The sequence below is a fragment of the Lichenostomus cassidix genome, chromosome 3, assembly GCF_008360975.1.
Source record: "Lichenostomus cassidix isolate B80296 chromosome 3, HeHo_3.0, whole genome shotgun sequence".
Lineage (NCBI taxonomy): Eukaryota > Metazoa > Chordata > Aves > Passeriformes > Meliphagidae > Lichenostomus > Lichenostomus cassidix.
Window position 1 is genome coordinate 68,427,383 of NC_139483.1, and position 20,938 is coordinate 68,448,320.

At 39.5% G+C, this 20,938-nt stretch overlaps 1 protein-coding gene across 2 annotated transcripts in view; it reads right to left on the reverse strand.

Moving 5' to 3' along the window:
- The window catches only part of SOBP (sine oculis binding protein homolog), a 113,675-nt gene that overhangs the window by 83,969 nt on the left and 8,768 nt on the right, over nt 1–20,938 (reverse strand). For both annotated transcript variants that reach the window (XM_085056219.1, XM_085056217.1), the window contains exons 2-4: nt 19,873–20,011; nt 17,863–18,048; nt 5,584–5,735 (exon numbers count right to left, since the gene is read on the reverse strand). In XM_085056219.1, the coding sequence (XP_084912345.1) occupies nt 5,584–5,735; nt 17,863–18,048; nt 19,873–20,011 (477 nt within the window). The remainder of the gene's footprint in view (nt 1–5,583; nt 5,736–17,862; nt 18,049–19,872; nt 20,012–20,938) is intronic.

Here is a 20,938-nt window from a genome sequence, read left to right on the forward strand (position 1 = left end):
CAATGATGCCAATCTTCCTTCCAACCAAAACCACCCATTTCTTTCACAGTTCAGGATTTTCTTAATATTTCAGTCTTTGTTCCAGATTCTTGGTCACTATGTGTGGCCTTCAACCATCCACAAAATTTACAAACATCTTCTGCATGAGGTTATTTTTCCTTATCCCTCCTTCTCCAGCCAGTTCCTCAGAGAAGTTTGCAATTGTGCCCCACGCTTGAGCTGTTTCCTCTGCAGACTCAGCGTCTCATCTGCATTCACTCATCAGCGCTCATTTATATCTCAACAAAGCAATCATAGCTATGGAGATGTTTGTTGTCTTTTTCCCCTCTACCTTCAAGCATTTGCAAGAAACCTTTTTAATTGGCTGCTGTGGCAAATCCACTGTGCAGGCACACATGCAGATGTGCACACACAAATACACGCACGCACGTTCTACGCAAACCCAAGCGGCAGAAGCAACTTCATGAACCATTTATTAAATCCTACTTTTCTCTACAGCTCCACAGAACCAAACACACACAATCGCATGCAAAGAAGGGAGGACACCTGCTCTGCGCTGACCTTTCTGAACACCTGCTTAATGGAAGTTAAGTCTCTAGGAGAAATAGATTTTCTATTCAGAGCCCCTTGTGTTTCAAAACATATTATGGAAAGGGAGTCTAAAGGAATAGCTATGCTTTTTTTCTTTATTTTTTGGGGTTTTTGTCAGGTCATTATTTGCATCAAGTTGCTTTAAGCAATTTTCCAAATTTCAGTGAATAATGAACGTTTTACAAATTAAATTTTGTAGACGCATAAGAAAGAGATGAAAGCAGCTTTTTTTTTTTGCCATTACTCATTGACTTATCAGTGAGATTGTTAAACATCTCTCATGCATTGTTAGGCCGCACAATTAAGCTTGAAATCAAGAGAACTTTCTCTGACAATCTTCAGTAATAATTTTTGTGAATGATAGCTGCTGTTTACTCCCTGTTTATAGTACATGTTTGTATATAAATGTCCATATTATCACTTAGTGATACACATTAATTAACCAAAAAATTATGCAGGCAGGAGAGCTAAAGCTTTATGATGTTGCATGCACTTTATCATCTTTATATATAGCTTGAAAATGTGAGGAGCTGTCTAATGCAACAGAACTCAAGACTAAATAAATGTGTATGACTTCTTACAGCTCCATTTGATAGTCCACATTCATTTTATCTCATCTCACACAGATAAACCACACTCCCTGCCTGCACTACCAACACACAGTGTTGCCCATCACTATACAGGGAGAAAAGAGTGATCCTTGTTTACATCGTCACAGTATTAAAGAGTAGTTCACTTTTATTTTTTTTTATTCATTGCTTTTTATTTTTTAGTATGAACGAAATTGGACAGCACTGTAAACAAAAACATCCATTTTTCTTCCTAATTGGGAGGCAGTGAGAAACAGCAACAAGGTCAAGTATAAAATACGGCCTGAGAACCTTGCCATCACTATGTCTCCAAAGCCTTAGTCAAATCAAGTAAATTATTCTTTAATAGATCTGTGAACAGAGTTTATAACCTTTATGAAATCAGTCCTACTTCTACATTTGGCTATTTGGTCATAATAAATTTGTTTTCTGACCCATTGAGTCAATAAACTTAATTTCAAAATTAATCTTTTTAGGCTTCAGACTCACTGGATCCAATTATAAGTCTAATCGTTCCCTTTAAATTCCATATTCTGCAACTTGGTGGTCCAGTGCTTTTTGCCCTTATGTGACTCTTTGGTACTTAACTTTGTATAAGTTGGCCTATAAAATTAAATCCAAGAAGGGAGCATCCAAATCCTTAATCTTCAGTTACAAACATTTGTACCAAATGCTCGCTTTTCCTGAAATGGTTCCTTATAATCAGTATTATTAGACACAACAAGCTATCATTATACAGTATTCATTATGTGTATCTGACTAGGCAAACTGGACAAAATGGGAGCAAGAATGCAGATTTGGGTTATTTTTGTTTGGGGTGGCAGTGGTGGTATTTTTAGGTTTCTTTCTAAATTGGATCTTGTCTAAATACTTTGGGTTTTGCTTAATGAGGTAAAAGCCTCAATTTTTTGTTCATTTATTTCTGATAATTTAGGTAAATTTAACTCTGCAGGGAGAGCCTTTATAATTTCAAAACATATATTTCTATTCTTGCAAGGCATAGCTGCTGGCTGACATAATTATAATGGTTATGACTTCAAAATACCTGGAGCAAAATTTGCATTTCTTATGAGAGAAGCAACTTAAAGTTGCATCAGTCTTTCTCCTTACAAACTTCCCATTCCAGGCACAAAACTCCCTGAGAACCCTGGCTATGTATGGACGCAGAAGATGATACTTCTGGAGCACAAGTAGACACAACTCCAGCAGGACAAAAGGCAGGAAAGCCTGATGGGCACCTCTGACTTAACTGCTTGGGTTCACAAGCTCCCAAGGCCAGGAAGGCACCAGCTTATTCCAGTGTGTTGTTACTCTTGCTAAACCTAGTGCAGGAGAGGGCTGGGAAGGAGCTAGAAGTTGGGAGCAGCCAGAACCCAGCTGACCTAGGGCTTTTAGGAGCACTTTCAGGCTACTTCAATGTGGTCTCATGTCAAACCTTTTCCCAGCGGGCAATCTGACATGCAGCACTGCAGTGTGCATTTGCCCTGTGTATGGGAGAAGATTTTTTTGTTCAGATGATTACAAAAGTCCTCATTCTGAACACAGCAATTGTCATTCAGGGATGGATAATTCACAGCATTACTTAGTGCTGTTTTGAGGCATTAGTGATGGCTTATTCTTTACTGCTTAAACAGTCCTATCATTTGAAGCAAGCACTTATTACAGCACTTCTTATCTAGGCGAGGGAGTGAAGACTGCTTAACGTGATCCATTAGGAAATTCAAGCTTTAAATAAAGTGACCACAAAGTCCTATCAGCTCCCAGAAACGCAGCAGCTGTACATATTTAATGTAATACAACACTATATTGTGGCAGAGATCCACTGTTTAAAACATGCACGAGGCAGGTGAAACGTGACTGTTTTGCTCCTCTGTTTGAAAAATGAGAAAGTGTAGAGTGGCATAACTCCTTAAAATACATAAATAAGCATTAGACTCATGGAGAAGACAGGTACACTGTTGGAATAGCAGTAACAGAGCAAAGGTCAGCAGTTAAATCTGAAACTATTGCAGCCTGGCTCTTTTGATCTTATTCCTCAAGACTCCACTCTGTTACTAACAGGCAAAGCACAAAACAAAGAAGCATGATGGTCTGCTGAGTTCTACTGTGCTTGTCGTAATTTAACAGCAACACTTCCTAAATATTCTATCCCCAGATCATCTAATGCCATAAGCACACATGCAAGGGGCAGCTACTGATTTCCCCTGTTGAGTCAGATCCTGTGAAATTCCAGGTTCCACAGGTCCAAAGAGAAAGAAAATTTAACTCACTGGCTTAGCTTTGAAGCAGAGCCAATCAACATGTTATCCATAATATTTTCTCACCATGTTTTACCAAGTCCTCCCATATGACATTTTGTTAGTTTGAAATCTCTTAAGTGAATAATAGAACATTTCACAGAGATATGAAGGTATATGAAAATATTAGGAACATCTATTGTGTTTATATATGTATGTGTGTGTGTGTGTATACACACACACACACACACACACACATATACAAAATAATGAATACAGAGAGCTTTCGGGATGGAAATATTCAGCATCTTCCAGAAAAAGTTAGCAGAGGTGTCAGAAAGGGAACCAAGGAGAATGTGAAGCTCTAATTCATGCTTTCTCATAATACAAGGACAAGGAGGCCTCCAATAAAGCACAAGGGTAATAAATAGTCAGGTAAAAGGGAACTTCTCATATACTGCCTCACTGATTAAATTCATGGTCATAAACTACTACTGAATCCTGCTACTAATGAGTTACTAGAAGGCTGAAGTACACCTATGCATTATGTTAATATGCATTTATTTTCATTTAGTGGAGATCTAAATCTCCTATTTTAGGATCTAAACTGTAGGTGAAAAAGAATGCACCACGTTCTTTCATCTGCCTCTCCAAGGTTTCCCGAATTATCTGGTACTCATCAGTTCTGGACACACAGGACCACCTAACCAGGATCACTGACAATGCCTCCATTACTGTGAATTATCTTATCCATGTAAATTTGTGACTGGAAGTCACAGGAGCATCAGCTGACAGAGATTTGTATCCTGTCAGCCCAGAGTGTCTGGGCTGTGCCTGCATGTGTGCACATGCACATACATCCATGAAAATTTATTTTCAAATGAGGAGCATCTAAGGAGTACGTATTTCCCTCCTCTACACTTTTTCTAGATAAAATGAATGTAAACAACACTCTTTACAGAAGACTCATGTGACTTTTACTTGCCTGTCTGCTCCAGTAGACACTCTGAGCTTGATTCTCCAAGACTACCGCTAAAATTCCACTCTACTGATTTTTGCAACCTAATTCTTCGGGCTTTTTTTTTTTTTTTGGCAGGATGATGTGACCCAAATTTATAAAGGAGGTTAATTTGCTATAACATTGCATCTTGAGTCTAGAATCCATATGTACTTATTTGTTATTATGACAGATGTAAAAGACCAGATTTAGAGACCTGAAGTCAGTTTGAACTTGACAGGCTTGGAATGTTCTGAAGCATGAGGGTAAATGGCATCAATTAGGAAACTAAAATGAAAAGGGTTTTATGAATGATAAACATTTCTAAGACAATAAATATATCCAAAGGCTCACACTATTAAGTACCAAAAGGACACAGCTACTTTTTTAACAACTAAAAATTTGAAGTGCTTCTTCCCTGTTTTTCTTTAAATGACATGTTACAAATTCTGCTGCAGAAAAACAGCTGCTGAAGTAACCTAGGGGGCATTTTCAGGCACTGTGCTTCAGTGATTACAGCAATTTTTGTAGACATTCAATATTAGGATTGCTTTCTAATTTTAGACTGAGTTAAATTTAAATTGAGTAGGAGGAGCTTTCACATTACTCTAGATGTTCTAGCATTGCTTACCCCAACCCAAAAACTGTATACTGTCTGAATTTTGCAGCAATGATAATTTATTTAAAATTTTAAAGAATAAAATTAGAGCTTACTAGCAGCAGTGAAAACATGTCCACTATTGTGATGGGACTGAGATGTAGGCCCTAAAAGCATTTAACCATTGGCCATGATCCCAGTGCCATAGGACTTGGTGGCACTGTCACACACAACCCTCCTCTACTCTATTTCTATGATACCTCCTCTTAGTTGTGTATATGTAGGAAGTATCCTGAGACTCTGAGGCCAAATTTGGAGTTTTATGTTAATGCTTATAAGTATTTAAATTCCCTGGCTCTCACAAAACCCAAGTATCAAGCTGAGAGAAACTGAAAGAAAGAAGGTTAGTAAAGGGCTGACAGTCCAACAGACAATACAGCTGGAAAGTGGAGGGACTAGGTGAACAGAGAAAACAAAAGAAAAGAGTTTCTATTAGATGCTAAATGAGACTCAGGCTGGGCCTGATTAAAGCCATGTCTATGTAGTTACATCTTTCCTTATTTCTCTTACCTTGTTTCTCTTGAAATATGCTCTTCGGCAAGCTGCAAAGCACTTCTCGCTGCAGAAGCATTTCACTTCACTTCCCATACTCAGGGAATAGCGCTTGATTCCAACTTTCTGGCACCAGGCACACATTATTTGTACATTTGACACATCATCTTCTACAACAAAAATATAAGAAAAATGTTTACATGAGATGCAAACACCTTCCTCAGACATCTGCACGCTTACTCTTAGATACAAACAGCACCAGCTCATCTTATTTCTAACTCCTTCACTGTCAGAGAGCAGAACTGCTCCTCCCTGTGATCACCAGCTTCATCCTCAGGCAGCTGGTGACCTGTGCCAACCAGACTGGCAAAGCCTCTAAAACAGCTGGAAAAGATGATTACCTTCAAAAATGGTGCACTGCTGAAAATCTCTGGAAATCGCAGAAACATTTCAGCACATTTCAGAGTGCGCTACTCTTTATTAAACGAGTAACCAAGACTGAAGGTTTAGTGGGTATTGCTGCTTTGTTCTTGTTATTTACAGTCTGCTGTAGTGAGTCCCTGAGATGCTCTGCTCGGCAAGCTGGTGATAAAACACAGCCAGAAGGTACTGCACCAAGGCAGGTCTCTAACACGAGCCCTCTTCTAAGAAGGAACACGAAACACCCCTTTTCTGCATTGTTTTGAAATAATGACTAGTGGACAAAACAGGGAGCTTTTGTGTGAATTCAGCATTCATGGAAACACAGACTTGAGCAAGGCAGAAGATGCAGCACTGTTACTGCCAGGTTACTCTTCAGTCATTATGTTCATTGGTCAAATTTTAATTCAGGCAGAGTTGCCAAGACTCTTTGGAGCTTTTCTCTAATGTGTGTTACGAATGTGGCATGCATGCCCTCTGCCAAGTAAAAAGATCCCAGATCTTATTTACTAACTTGCAGTAATATCCTTGTGTGGTCATCATTCCCACCTCAGCTTCACACTGGATAGTTAAGCCTATGGATGGCACTGGATAGTTAAGCCTACTAAACAGATCAGGGCAATAAAGTAGCAGGGATCTTTCTGACTTAAAAATCAGAATTCTTCAGTTCTTATGTCCAGTTTATGATACTGGATGACCTTTCAGTTACAGACAGCAGCCATTGTCTAACTTCTGGGAAAAAATATCCCTGGAGACTAATTGTTAAAGCAGTTCCTGGTCCATGAGCTGTGGAGAATTCATAGCTTAGAGATTCTGTCATGCAGCCATCCTATTTCCCTATAAAGGATTTGTTTTTGAAGCTACACTGTCATCGTTGTGTAAAATTATTGGCAAACTAATTTTTAGCAGAGTGATTTGGCTCCTTTCCCTGACTATCATAACTCAGAACTACGTGCTGCATTTTACTCACCTTATTGGAATAAATATTGCCAGTTTAATAACTTTTTTCCTTCCACAAATTGTGTTATGATTTACAGCTACAAATAAAATTCTACAATGTAAAATAATGACCTTTTAGTTTTAATCAGACCGTCTACCTTTACACCTATATTTAAGGCTAAGTTATAGCACCGATTTGTGTTTAATGTATTGCATCACTTACCCTTTAGAGTGGGATTTGCCCATATTATAAGCGCCCTCATATACTGAACATCAAGGGAAATCAAAACAATTTGGCTAAAGTTATCACTAGCCATCTCTAGGGTCACAAAGCCTGCCATGAGCTGGCAGTAACATCACACAGGCATGCAGGGTGCTGCCATGGTGGTTTTGCATGTGGTCATCACAGCTTTTTCTGCAGACTGGTCTTGTCCAGGATGTCAACTCCTCCAGCACAGACCAAGAGCTCTTCCCCCCATTTTTATCCTCAGCCATTTGAAGTACTAAGCTTTTACAAAGGCACCCTGATTCAGCTACTTCTGCACCATAATAAACCAATTCCTTACAGACTGAACCTGCCCCTTTGAATGTACCAGGACAACAGAAGCTCCTCTGAATCAAAGGAACCAGACAGCAGACTCTTGTTTCAGATAACAGTAACATATATTCTCCTACTGATAAGAAGCATTTTATCTCTGGAAAAGAGAAGATCTACCAGTGATACCTTTCTAATCGCCTTCATTTCTGGTGAGAGGAACTCTCATAAATGAAAAAGGAATATTACAGAGCTGAAAGAGAGTTCACTGGCAAAGTAGGCACTGAAGTATCTCTTTTTGAAGCAGGTTGGCTTGTCTGGGGCACAGTTTTTAAGGGGAAACACAGAGATCTACCACTGGGATTCTCAGGGGCTTTCATGAGTGATCTGATAGGGGGAGCACCTCAGCCGTCATTCAGTTCCTATTCACTGATCCACATGGACTCCCATCCATGGATGATAGGAAAGACCCACACAATTGTCCATTTTTAATTACACAGGCTCCCAGCAGCAGCTGTTTACATGGAAAAGCCACATTATTAATTCTTCTGCACTTTTCTGCCAGCAGTTATGCAGGACAGTCAGAATCAGTCCACCTCCTTCTACAAAAGACTTCCTCTAAGATACATCCTGGCAAGGAGAGGACAGGAGAGGAGAGGGAGAGGGACCTTCTGTGTCAAGTTGCTGTCTTGCCATGCCCTGTCCAGCAGAACTTCACCACCAACTCACAGGGAATCCTTTGAAGCAGTATTGCTTCACTTGTGGTCCACGGATCTGATGGTCCAAAAAATAGCAGATAATGGTCTACAAACTACTACTTCCACCCTCTGTCTGCACTTCCAGGAAGTGATATGTGGTATCCCAGAGGCAACATCAATATTAGTCAAAATGTTCATCATTTTGAAAAGAGAAAGGGAGGGAAATAGTCTATCTACTCACAAAGAACTTCAACTATTTCTCTATTTCACTCCTTTCTCACCCTAGCTATCAAACAGTGTAATCCTTTTCATGGTAACAGTAATAATAGAACTAGATGCCTCTTCAATTTAATAGACTTAGGAACACTGCTATGAAAGGATTAACAGAGTATGGCCGTGTGAAGCAGCCAGGAAACAGTAGTACTTTGAAAGGGGGTTCAGAGTACACACTTCCTGGGACAGAACATTAATAGATGGCTTTTTAAGTTGTCTTTGCTCCCTCAGGTGTACATTTGCCCAAGTCAATTTTGGATGCAACTCTAACTTTTTGTAATGCAGTTCATCAAGTGAAATAGAACACATCCAGTATCACATGGACCATCAACAGGAGCCCTGTCCAGCCCAGTGGGAGGTAAAATTTTGTCTAAAATCACATCTTTTCTTTCAGCTACTACAAGTGAAGTTAAGAACAGCAGGGAAAGGAACCCATGCTTGATACCTGGAAGACTAACCAATGGACAGCAACAGCCTATGGGTGTGGATGACAGCTAGGGACAACGATAAACATCCAAATCTGACTGCCTGCTTTCCTTCTTCATACCAGTTGTGGTAGAGATCTGAGCAGACCTTGTGAAAACAGCTAATAGGAATGTTTTGTTACAGTGTATTAGGCTTAGTGACACAAAAAAAGAGGACTGCAACACTAACAGTAAGTAGTATTTCATATATTTCTACCAGCAGTGGGAAGCAATAATGCAGCCTCAAAACATTAAGACTGGTGAAATAAGAAAAGACAGAATCTTGGGATTTAAGTGCTGTCATCTGCTAAACACACACTGGAATAATCTGAAACCAGAAATTCGTATCTAGCATTCCATTTGAGATAAAATTCCTCTCATCCTTTCACAGACCTTTGTTTTTCAAGGCCAAATTCTTTGAAAAATCACTTTACCAGATTCCTGCCCTGCTTTCAGGAAAATGTATCAAATCCCTGTTCCTAGAGCACTCAGCTATAAGAACTTGCAACAAAGAGATCACAGGGAAGCAGGAAATTTCAAATCCAGTGGTTTAAGGCTGGTTATCTGTCTTTCAACATTATTCTAAATCTTTTCCTGATTAGAAGTGCACTAAGAAAGCTTCTCCACAATAATTGTACCAGTACATTACATTGGCAATGCTCTCCTTTGCTCATAGTCAGACTTTTGCTGGTCGTCTGGCTTAGCATATCTGCTTAAAGTAACATGAGCTCATCCTGACACCATGCCTACATCCATCATGTGAGCTCCCACTGGAGCAGCTCTTCTGATGAAGATCATTCACCATCACTTTCAGGACTCACACAGCTATGCTGACACATGATTGTAAAGCACAAAAATATCATTTGCAAGTTCTGGCACAGATCATTTTGAAATGAAAGAAAATACTTTTTGATAACTGCTTTTTTTCCTCCCTCCATCTGGGCCTGCAACTTTATGACCTGCTTTTGCAAAGCGTTTAGCATGTTCTCAGATCTGTCACACTTATGGCAGGTAGCAAGGGCACTCTTACAGGTGAGACAAAGAGGAGATGGGACTGACACAACTGAATAGTAACAGGAGGGTATTCAGCACAACATACATATTGCTGTCCTCTGTAATTACACCAGGTAATAGAAAGGTAAGTTTTTTCTACATATTCTACAAGATCTAAATTTCCAGCCTCTACTTTTCTTGAATTCTCAAGTCTTCACAGGGAGAGATATTGTGGGAGTTACGATATTGTGTTTTTCTGCCTCTGGGTTGTGTCATTACAGGTGGAAGAAGTACTCCCTGCACCCACCACACAGATACTGTTCAGTTACATCTCCTTCTGGTTTTTATCCTGTGTATTTTTCATAATGAACAATGCAATAAACACAGAGTGTTTGCAGTGTTAAATCATGTTCCCAAAGGGAGTAGTTTGTATAACAAGATAAAATTATCACATTATAATAACTAAATATGCATCAGTCTAAAGCATGCTTCAATTAATCATCAAAAGTTTGCACCGCCTCTTTAGGTCTTAATTAAGCAGAATGTTTGGTATGTTTTTTCCTTTCAAACCAGTGTGAAGGAGCTGCAGAAAATTGTTCTTCTTAAACCCGATGAGCAGCAGTTTACACTAATCGATCTTATATGGAGCCATAATTTAAAGAGGTGGGGGAAGTGAAGGAAGGCAATGAGTACAATAGAGTAAATCCATCATGTACAGCCCTGCCTCTTTATCTAAGCAAACCAGCGTGACCTACAGTGTTTAATACAATGTTCCTAAAATCCCTACAATTCTGGAGTTAAATCCTGATCAGTTTACTAAGTTTTAGGTTGCAACACTCTACTAATACCATTTTGAACCATATGAGACATATTTTCAGTTTTAACTCCAGTTTCAAAAAGTTGGGTGAAACTAAATGCAGTTACAGCTCTAATCCTGCCTAGTATGATGATTCAAGGGCAGGTGCTTCAAAACCTTCTTTTCCATATTGCCTCACAAGAAATTCAGCAGGAGATAATCAATTCTTCTGGCAGGAAAATAACATCTCTCCTGAAGATGCCCAACCACAGTACTGTTGTGCAGAAGGAAGACCAGGAGGATGGAGTATTTGGGATTGAGACCTCAAGTATGGAGCCTGGGCTGAGTGAGCCTTTGTGAAATGGGTACCTTGACTGTGGTTGTACCTGTGATTTGATACAGAAAATATTTTGGCATCCCATCCCTCCTCAGTGCCTCCCAACCAACCAACTCCTCTCTAGCATGGGTTTCCCTCCACTACACTATCAGAAGCCATGTCTCCCCACTACTGCTTTCATCCAATTCCTTCTCTTTTTCTCTTTGCTGCATCCCAGCCCCTCACATAGGCAGTTTGAATTCCAGGCTTTTTTGGGTAGGGAGCTAAAACAGCCCTTTTACCTTAAACTGGGAACTATGCTCAATCCACTGGTATATGCACCTTTAAACATTCTAGCTCCTTTCACTATTACTTTCTAATGAAAAGCTGCAAAACTTCCTTTTTAAAGACTTTAGATCTTAACTTAACTTGAGCATCTGCAGCAATAACAGTAAGGGCTCACTGTTTCCACTGGGACCTGCCAGGATTTCAGAATTGGGTAATTCTGAGTTACCCACCAGCTGCTTCTGAAATCCCAGATCACCATTGAGGAAAACCAAGTAGCATGTATTCAGATCCCTCATTCCAAAGTAGTTCCTGAGGTTGTTGATCCCAAGCAAGGCAGAAGTACCATTACAGTAATTTTTCTTACACCTGAAATGCTTTACCAAATTAATCTCAAACTAAAAAAGGTGAAGAAACAAAACTCCTGAGACATTGCTGCAGATCCCCTTGTGATATCACTCAAAGTGCTGGTCCTCTAAACAGATGGGGTGTGTGACAAACTTAAGGTACAAAAAAGTACCTTAAAAAAAGTAATTACCAGAGGAAGATTAAAATATAGGGCTGACAATAGAAAGCTTGCTGCAGCCATCGCTATGGAAATACCTCAGAGCCTTGACAATGCATTTCCTTTTAAGGACCAGTCTCTCCAAGTTCACTACTCTGCCAATAAAGCAAAATGTCCCAGCTCCTTTTAAAAAAGCATTTTGGGGAACCACAGCCTGCCTACGTTCTCTATGCATGAGCTGAGGCACATTCTTACTGAATGCACAACACAAAAGCTAGCATTTAGGAACGTTTTAAACATGCAAACAAAAAAAAAGCGCACCCCTTTCAGCTAATAGAGGGGGAACTCCCAGTGTATTTTGAATATATGCTATTAAGGTGCATAAATGGACTTTATGATTTTCTTCTTAGCACACAGGAACCACTTGGCCCTCCACAGAGAGCAAAAGACATCAACAGCAGGCTAGATGGGGCAGGCATCCAGGCAACCACTGGCATTTAAAGACCCGGGCAGTAATAACCCTATGATCAGTGTAAATTTGATGATGTTTCAAACTGAAAACAAGAGAAATAATTTGAAGAGTAGTGACTATAGGGTTTTTTGCAGTGGTCTTTATTGGAGGAAAAACTTACAGTTAGAGAAATTGCAATGCTGTTCAGCAACCAGAAGATTTTTGTGAAATGCTGAAGAGGGATCCAGAGCATGGTAAAATGAAAGTCTCCTCCACATAGATCTGATGGTGTGGTCTTTACTTAAGCAAAACTGCCTCTGGGTTCCACCTAGAATCAAACCTCATGGTAATGTATTCATAGATCAAATTCCTTGGTGAATTTTGACAGATAATCTTGGAATTCATTTTTACTGGCCTACTAACCACCATTTAAAACATCTTTTATGCTTTCAGATTCCTCCAATGCAATTTAAATATTGAGAGTGGTTACAGCAGACAGTTCCAGAATGTTTGTAGGACAGGAACTCTCCTTATTCCCATATGTTGCACAAAGTTACTCATCTGCTCTTGTATTTACAAAATCTCCTATAAACTTTAATTCTAAAGCAATGCTAAACCATAACACAGAAAATCACTCAATCCTTTCTATAAAATAACTAATTACTTGCTTTAGTACTTGAATCTGACATTTCTTTGCCAGCTTAGGTCACAGACTGATTTTACAAGGTAGTCAGCACTGAAAATGCTGCTTCTTCTCCTTTACAACACTTGCCCTCACCAGATACAGTTCCTCCAGCCCAGTCCTCCTTCACTTTTACAAGTTCTGATAACTTCTGGTACATTATAATTTGGTACATTATAATTCTGATATTATTATAATTTGGAAATCACTGAACTTAACATTATGTAGAGACACTCATCTGTGGGTTATAGGAATAACATCCCCTTTCCTTCTCCCAATGTACTTGGTATCTTGTGAAAACCTTGGGAGGGAGCATGTACTTTTACCCCCCATGAAAAGCTCAGTCAACTTCATGTCATCATCCTTTATGCCTCCCTGTCTACTGTGTCCCTTGGCAGTGACCTCCCCTTGCAGCACAGCACTGCAGGGAGGTGGTCCTTGTTTGGGATGCTCAGAGCAGCAGGCATCCCCTGTACCCAAAAGGAGGCAGGAAAGGGACCTATTTTGTTGACCCTCTTGCTCAAAGAATAGATGAACCAGCAGTTTTACCTTCCTTACCAAGGCATTGCCATGGGGATCACAAGATAGAGTAAATCAAAGAGCACTCAAAGAAATGTGAAAACTGAGACACCATAGCCTCCAGCAGGTGCCATGGGAAGGAAGCTGCTTGTTCTCACCCACATTGAAAGAATTTTTTGCATTCTTCTTTGACTACTCTTGATTTTAGCCTTTCTTCATCCCAGGTAACAAGAGTTGTCCAAACTTGCCTGAGCAAAAGGGCAGAGTCACCCTAAGTGCCCTCACAAATTTATTCTGTCATTAAGGGCTGCAGAATAACAGAAGGTTTGCACACTGCATACTAAGGCCATATACCCTGCACAACTGTGGTGAGATTTCTAGTTCTAGGTCATTCCTGGCTACTCTACTTCTGTTCCTTGCTATTTCTACACAACTTTGAAATTGGAAAAATAAACAAACAAAAAATCCCACCAACTTTCTGTACATTGCTGTGCAGAAAATAAAAATCTTCTAACACCAAGTAGAAGCAATCTTAGGATCAGTTTGTTGCGCCAGGCTGTACTCAAGACTAACCCTGAAAATCACTCAATCTGCTGCCAGCTCTTAATGTAGTTTCCAGCCTGCTGGGCAAGATGGACACTTATCAGCCACAAGAAGACTCTTACACCAACTCTCTGGAGGCTGCACTGACTTCTTATTTGCTTCCAGATGCAGGTTGGATGGCTGCTGCTGACTTATAAAGTCGCATTTGGGCGCTGCTTGAGTGTGATCTGTCTGCCTGGTGCTGCAGATCAGTGGAGTGTTCTTGCAAAAAGCCTCCACACCTGAGTAACTTGCATTCTTCTGGTGGAGACTTCCCATGACTGGATTTGGCATCCTACACTGACACACCATAACCTGAGTCTGTAGACACTCAGGGCACCACACAGGGACCAAAGCATTTAACTCAGCCTTTTTTGGGTTTAATTCTGAGGTACAGCAAGGACAGAGTGCCTTTACTGGAGCTGTTTATATTTGGTTAGTAGCACCCAATGTTTTCCAGAATCATATAAGCAAATTGGAACCTAACATTTCATTTGACTAAAACAGAAATCTGAACAGCTTGAAGATAAAATTTTAGTCAGACTGCTCAAAATTATTTGGTTTTCAAGTAAAAAAAGAAACAACAAAACAAAACAAAACAAAACACCACTTTTCTACAAAATAGGCATGAGGGGAAAAAAGGTAATTTTGTTAACTCTTCAAGGTTTTAGCCTGGTCATACAAAATACAAATGTAGGTAGGATACTGTTCAAAGTTTTCCAGCACACTCAAGGAAAACCTAATCTGCTGAAATCTTCAGTGACAGCTTCCTAGACAGTTTAGGATCAGCACTCCTTCCTCCTCTTTTTCAAACTGATAGCTATTTCTGAAAAGAACCATATTTTCCTCCCTAGAAATCCTGTTTCCCTTGGCTTCCTGACTGTGTGTTCCCCAGTGCCTTTTCTACCTCTGCAACTGCTACGTCAGTGCACATTGCAGAATACCCTTCTTGTTTGTCTTTTCGGGTTTGTGAGCATCGTCCATGCTCTGCTCTTTCTCTTCTCCCTCTTACCTCTATTGAATCTAATCAGCAAAAAATATTCAACTAATAATTCAATAGATCTGCTTATCCTCTTCAGACCATTGCACTCCTGTCCAAATGAATTCCTCAGCCTGTCTCTCTGACACCTCTTTACTCATGCTGACCCTCCTGTTCAAGATCAATACAGCAAGAATTAAAGTCTTAATAATTTCTCCCTGAGTGCTCACTCCATATTATCTGCTCAATAACAGTGGACTGCACCATCTTTCCTGTCCTTCAGGTTCATGATTTAGGTATCATTTTCACCTGTGGGCACTCCCTTTTGAGCTATATTTCAGCCTTGTAGATTTTTCTCTTGTACAATATCTAAAAGCTTTCCTCATCCATTCACAAAGTCTGGACGCATCCTGATTTTCAGCATCTCAGTCAATACGGCACATCACTACCTGGTTTTCTCTCTGGCCTGTAATGTAACCTTGTCCCCTGTGTGTCCACAAAAAATATGCTGCAAAGATCCCATTTCCTGCCCAGTATTTCAACCTTGAAGCTTTCTCTTGGTCTCTTTCTGCCTCTCTCTCCAGTCACCTTACTTCATTTACCCACTCAAACATAAGCCACTTTGGTGTTTGTGGCAGGTCAGTCATAGCCTGTCTGTCCCCCCTGCTGAAAATGTTGACTTTCATTATATTAATTAATGATGTGAGTCTAATTATTTGCCTGCTCAACTCAAAGAATCACCTTTGTGCTGTTTCCAAAGTCATCCCCTGTGCTTGTGAGGGACTCTGAGAAAACATCCCCAGAGTTACTCTTGTCTGGCTTTGTATCACTCTGAAGTTTTCTGCTTTGATGTGGTGCCCACAAAACAGTGTCAAAGTGCAGTGCCAAGACCACTGCCTTGCATGCTGGCTCCCCTGGCTCCTTTGTACTCCCTTTCCTACCAGTTGTTTCTTGCCAAGCTCTTCGCAGTGATCATGACTAGGGCACCTACGCCCTAAGATAAAACAAAACCATTACTACCCATGCTTATTGCAAATCCCACAAAGGTTGTGATTCTCCTCCCCACTCAGATCCCCCCCAGCTTTGCTCTGTAAAACAAAGGTGAGATAAATATGTTCTTCTGCTCAGAAGTCATGGTAATCTAGAGCTCATTACCCATCATGGGATAAAGTCAGAGGAGGGAGAGATCATGCATTTGTGTCTCCTGTGAAGGTAAAGCGACAATACTCATTGTTAACGAGTTAATTAAAAATCTAAAGTTGGAAAACACTTATGAAAAGCTTTCTCTACACATTACCCTTAGAGGTAAATTTGAACACAGAATCATATGTTGTAGGTGGACAGGCAAAGAACAGAAGGCAGTTGACTTGGCCAAGATTCCCTTGTGTCTACTTAACTACTGTTGCAGTAATTTGTTTTTCTACTTCATAGTTCCATCTCCTCCTGCTTATTTGGTGTCATAAAAATCCAGCAACTGTGGCAATTTGCACAATGCATGCTATAGCCTTGTGTTCGCATACCACAAATTCAGCATTCTGGATTCATTCGTGACTCAGATTGGAGGGGAAAATAGCTTGGGATGGCACAAGCCCTTGATTAAAGCTTTAGGGCCAAATCAACAACAGCTGAGGATCCAGCCCATATGGCCTGAGATCTTTAGCTGTGTAAAGGCTGCAGGAATGGGCCCAAATAGCTTTGGTAATTAGCAAATATCGTATAAAATAGATTGAAAGTCTTTGGCAGGGAGTGTGCATTGAGTAACATGTGAAAATTATTCATAGCATATTATATACTTCTTTAGAAATAAAACTCAATGGCATAACAATAATTTAGGAGGGGTAACTGTAGTCTGTTACATGACCGACAACAGGCAAACACTTCCTTTGATCAATCAGTACTTTGCAGCTATGGTTAGACAATGTTACGAAGGGCAGAGGTGACAATCCAACACCGAGCACCTGATGCTACAACCTGTTCTCCCTCTGCAGAAGCACCCTTGCACCTGGTGGCACCTCTTTAGCCCTGTGTGTGTACAGCTAATGTTCCTGGGTAGGAGTTGCATGCTATCCTGTATTCCTGAGTGCCTTGGTCACTCAAGAACAACCACAATACCACCCAGAGATGTCCATGGAAGCAGGACTCAGCCTGCTCCTATCTGGATTCACCAATTATCCCACTGTGTGGAGCAGTAAACAATAACACAACAATTAATCACCCTGGTGTAGCCGTAAGAGCTCCTTTCACAGATTACGGTAAGCAGCATGCAGAGGGGAATAAATCATTTTTCATGCAAACTCTGAGCAATGGCACATTATAAAACCACTCCTGATAAAAATCTAATGAAAAAAACCATCTCAGTGCAGTCTCCTGGGTAGAGTCAAGATCATATTAAACCCTTGAGAGACAATGGTCAGGGATTTCAATGGGAATCAAGAGACAGTTTTCCCAGTATGAACTTGTTAACCTGATATAAAGACATGATACTGATTTGATGGCTTTGTCTCTTTCACTGTTTCCTTCATGGAGCCTATTCTTAATTTCATAATCTTCCATTCATTTATTTAAAGGATTTATTCACCAGAACAATTTTTTTTTTCTAAAAGCAAATGCTGTTCAAGTGTTGAGAGCATAATCCAGCATAAGGAGTGTCACAACCAATGCAAGTTTGTTGTCATTGCATTTGCAGGAGTTTTCAAGAATACTAAAGTGATTAAAGCCACTCTCCCACTAATTTTTAAAGTTCCCTGTGGCTGGATTTTAGTCATTTTGAAATCAGCCCTCTTGCTAAGACACCATGATCCAGCAATCTCAGGATGTTGTCAATAACAGAAACCATTTTTAAATGTTCATTAGGATTTACCTGCTGGTGGCTTTATGAAAGGTGGTGGAATTAATGGGACAATAATAGGTACATTCCCGTGATCCTTCGACCCTGCTGGTGAGTCTGATAGTCCATTTCCTGTGGCAAGCCCTGGGTAGCTTGGGTTTATATTGTACGGTGAAATAACACTGTCCTCAGGCAATTTTGGTTTTGGCAAAGAATTTTCTGTAAAACACAGAGAACACATTGTACAGTATGACACATATATTTCTTAAATGGCCCAATCTCTTCATTAAATTACCTACCCTAATACAAGAAGATTATACAAAACCCCCAAATATTTTCCCTTTTAAAGTAATTTCTACTTCCTAGTAATCTTCAGAAATGCTCCATTTTTTTAAAATCAAACTCACACTTATTTTTCACAGAAGGTAAAAGGTGGAATTATTTTGTCTTGCATATCCTTAGTATGCTTGATTTAGTCAATGGCATCCTATTCTTGTACTTTATTTCTACTGTTTGCATGGTGATCACACCCAGTGCACTGTGATTTCACCAGTGCAAGGAGCATGAACTGAAGAATAAAGTAATTCCTATTCTCTATAAATAATATGAGTAGTAATAATGAAAAGAATTTAAAGAAAGGAATAAAATATTGAAACTACAGCAAAGTGTGCATGAAATGATGACAGTTATTATTCTAATTCTTTAATCCCAAATCACCTCAGGATTCTTATTTGTAGGAATTTCTCTAATATACCTCAGCTATGAGGCAGGACTTAGTTCTTACTACCCCATCTTCTCCCATCTCTCAGAACAAGAAATGTGCTTTTTCCCCTCCAAAAAAACCACATATACCAAAAATTTCTACCTGTCACAGGCATTTGATATCTATGGTACATAAAATGTATGATTTGTATCATGTGCCTATAAAAAAAAGTAAGTCACAAATGTCATCAAGCATAGACTGGAGCCAGTAATGATTCAAAGAAGATGTATTTATTAAAACAGAAATAAATTAAGTGCATTACTACACAGGCACAAGATCCTTCAAAGGTAGCTTAATGACATTATGTTTTCAATGAAAAATAAATATTGATCACCAATGTTGTTATAGAACTAACAAGCTGCAAACATTCAATTTTAACACAATTAGGTTGTTTCACCTTACCTCTAATTTTTTCCCCATTTTTCTAGCCATCTGTCCCTCAGCATTTGTCTCTCTGGTGTCAGTATTCATTGCAACACTCACTGAATACAGGGCTGCTGCTTTGCTATCAGAGAGAAAACCCAAATACTGCTGCCCACAAACGCAGTGAAAAGTAGCACTCCAAAAGCATAAAAGCTGCTGGAATTTCCTCCTTTTACCTCACCTTTGAGGAACTCCTGTTGGATAAATCAAGATGCAGCAATTTTCTACTCTTCATTCTGCTGACAAGTCCCTATCCATTCCCTGAGACTGAGGAGTTAGAAGCCAAAAACTGAACAAACACACAGGATTTCATCCTTTACATTTTGAATCACAAAGCTGAAGCACTGTCTCAAACAAATTCCATCCACAGAAAATTTCCACCACAGTGCAGAAGACAAATATGGATGAGAAGCCTTTTGTGAACATTCACACTTGTTCCTACATGTGTGAATATTCCAGTTTAAAATCTTTCAACATTTTAAGAAGTTGTAGGCCAGCCACTCTTAGTATGGGAAGCAAAAGGGTTCCTTAAAGCCACCCTGCTAAGAAAGTGCTCCTTCCTTTCTCCAGCTGTAAGTAGTTTATTGGTACCACAGGTACATGATTTTCAACTGACACACAAAAGGCATTATTTGTAAAGATATATCAACAATGCATTAATATAGAAACAGCAAATTTGTTAAGTGTCTTTCTTTGTACCTTATTGGCTTCCCTGTACCACAAGGTATTGTCAGATATTTTTATGTAAAGCAACCAAGACACAAGCAGCAGAACATGCTTCGCAATCCACACCAATTCAGACAGATTGAGCTATTAATCCTTCTTTACATGAACACAGAAACATGGAGTCTCATTACCTTTGAGAACAGAAATGTGCTGGCGGCTTTCCCCATCTGCTGAGTAGTTCCTGAATTCAATATCTTCCCCATCTTTCAGTTCTACCTTATCATAACCATACCAGCCAAGGAGCTCATTCATAGTGTTTTCAGCAAAGTTCTGAAAGAGAAAAATTACCTACTTATTTATGTAATCAATAACCATTTGGAAGGAAGGGAGGACTACATAAATCGAACCATATCTGTGCTACATGAGGAAGTGTCAGGTTTGGCCCACCTCCTCAAAGACTAATGTTCATTTCATAACTCAAGTGCATAAAGTGAAATGCATTTAAATCTCCGACTGGCACATGTAATTATGACAGAGACTCATATGTCTGTAATTTAAAGAAAATGAAAAGGGGAGTTATTTATGACTTTTGCTCTGACATTCAATGTCAGAAATATTTTAACATACATTCCTCACACAAACTTGTCTGTGTTGCCATAAAATATTTAAGATTGCAGCAAGAGAATAACAGAAAACCAGGATTTTTTTTTCAAACAGCAGTTAATCAATCTTACTGCACTACAGTCTTTTCAGCTGGAGCAGGTCACTGACACAATTACAGTTCCTAGAGGTGCCCATGAACCAAATCAAATAAAATCACAGCAGCCATTTTTCCTCAGTTATAAGCTCTTGCATAGTAGAACCACTTCAAGATTCTTTACTGCAAAAGCATTTTACCATCATTTTTCATACAAACATCTCTCATATTTGTTTAAGAAAACCTTTCTCAATTTTGCCATATTTATTTTCAAACCAATTTCCAAGCAGCTGTGTGGTTACATTTTATGTTTGTATGGAAATGCAAAGTATAGAACATGACTGTCATAACCCTCAATTTCTATTAAAAATATGTCCTCTAGGTCATGAGGCAAAAATATTTCTGTAGAAAATGCTCATTACTGGGCCAGGAGCTTTAGTGGAGTAAGTTAAGAAATCTGCAGCCAGGCAACAAAGCTTTCTGAAACCAAATAGTGCCACAGAGCTCTACAGCTTATGGATTTAGGAAACTACCAAAGGAAACCAGCTAATGAATTATTG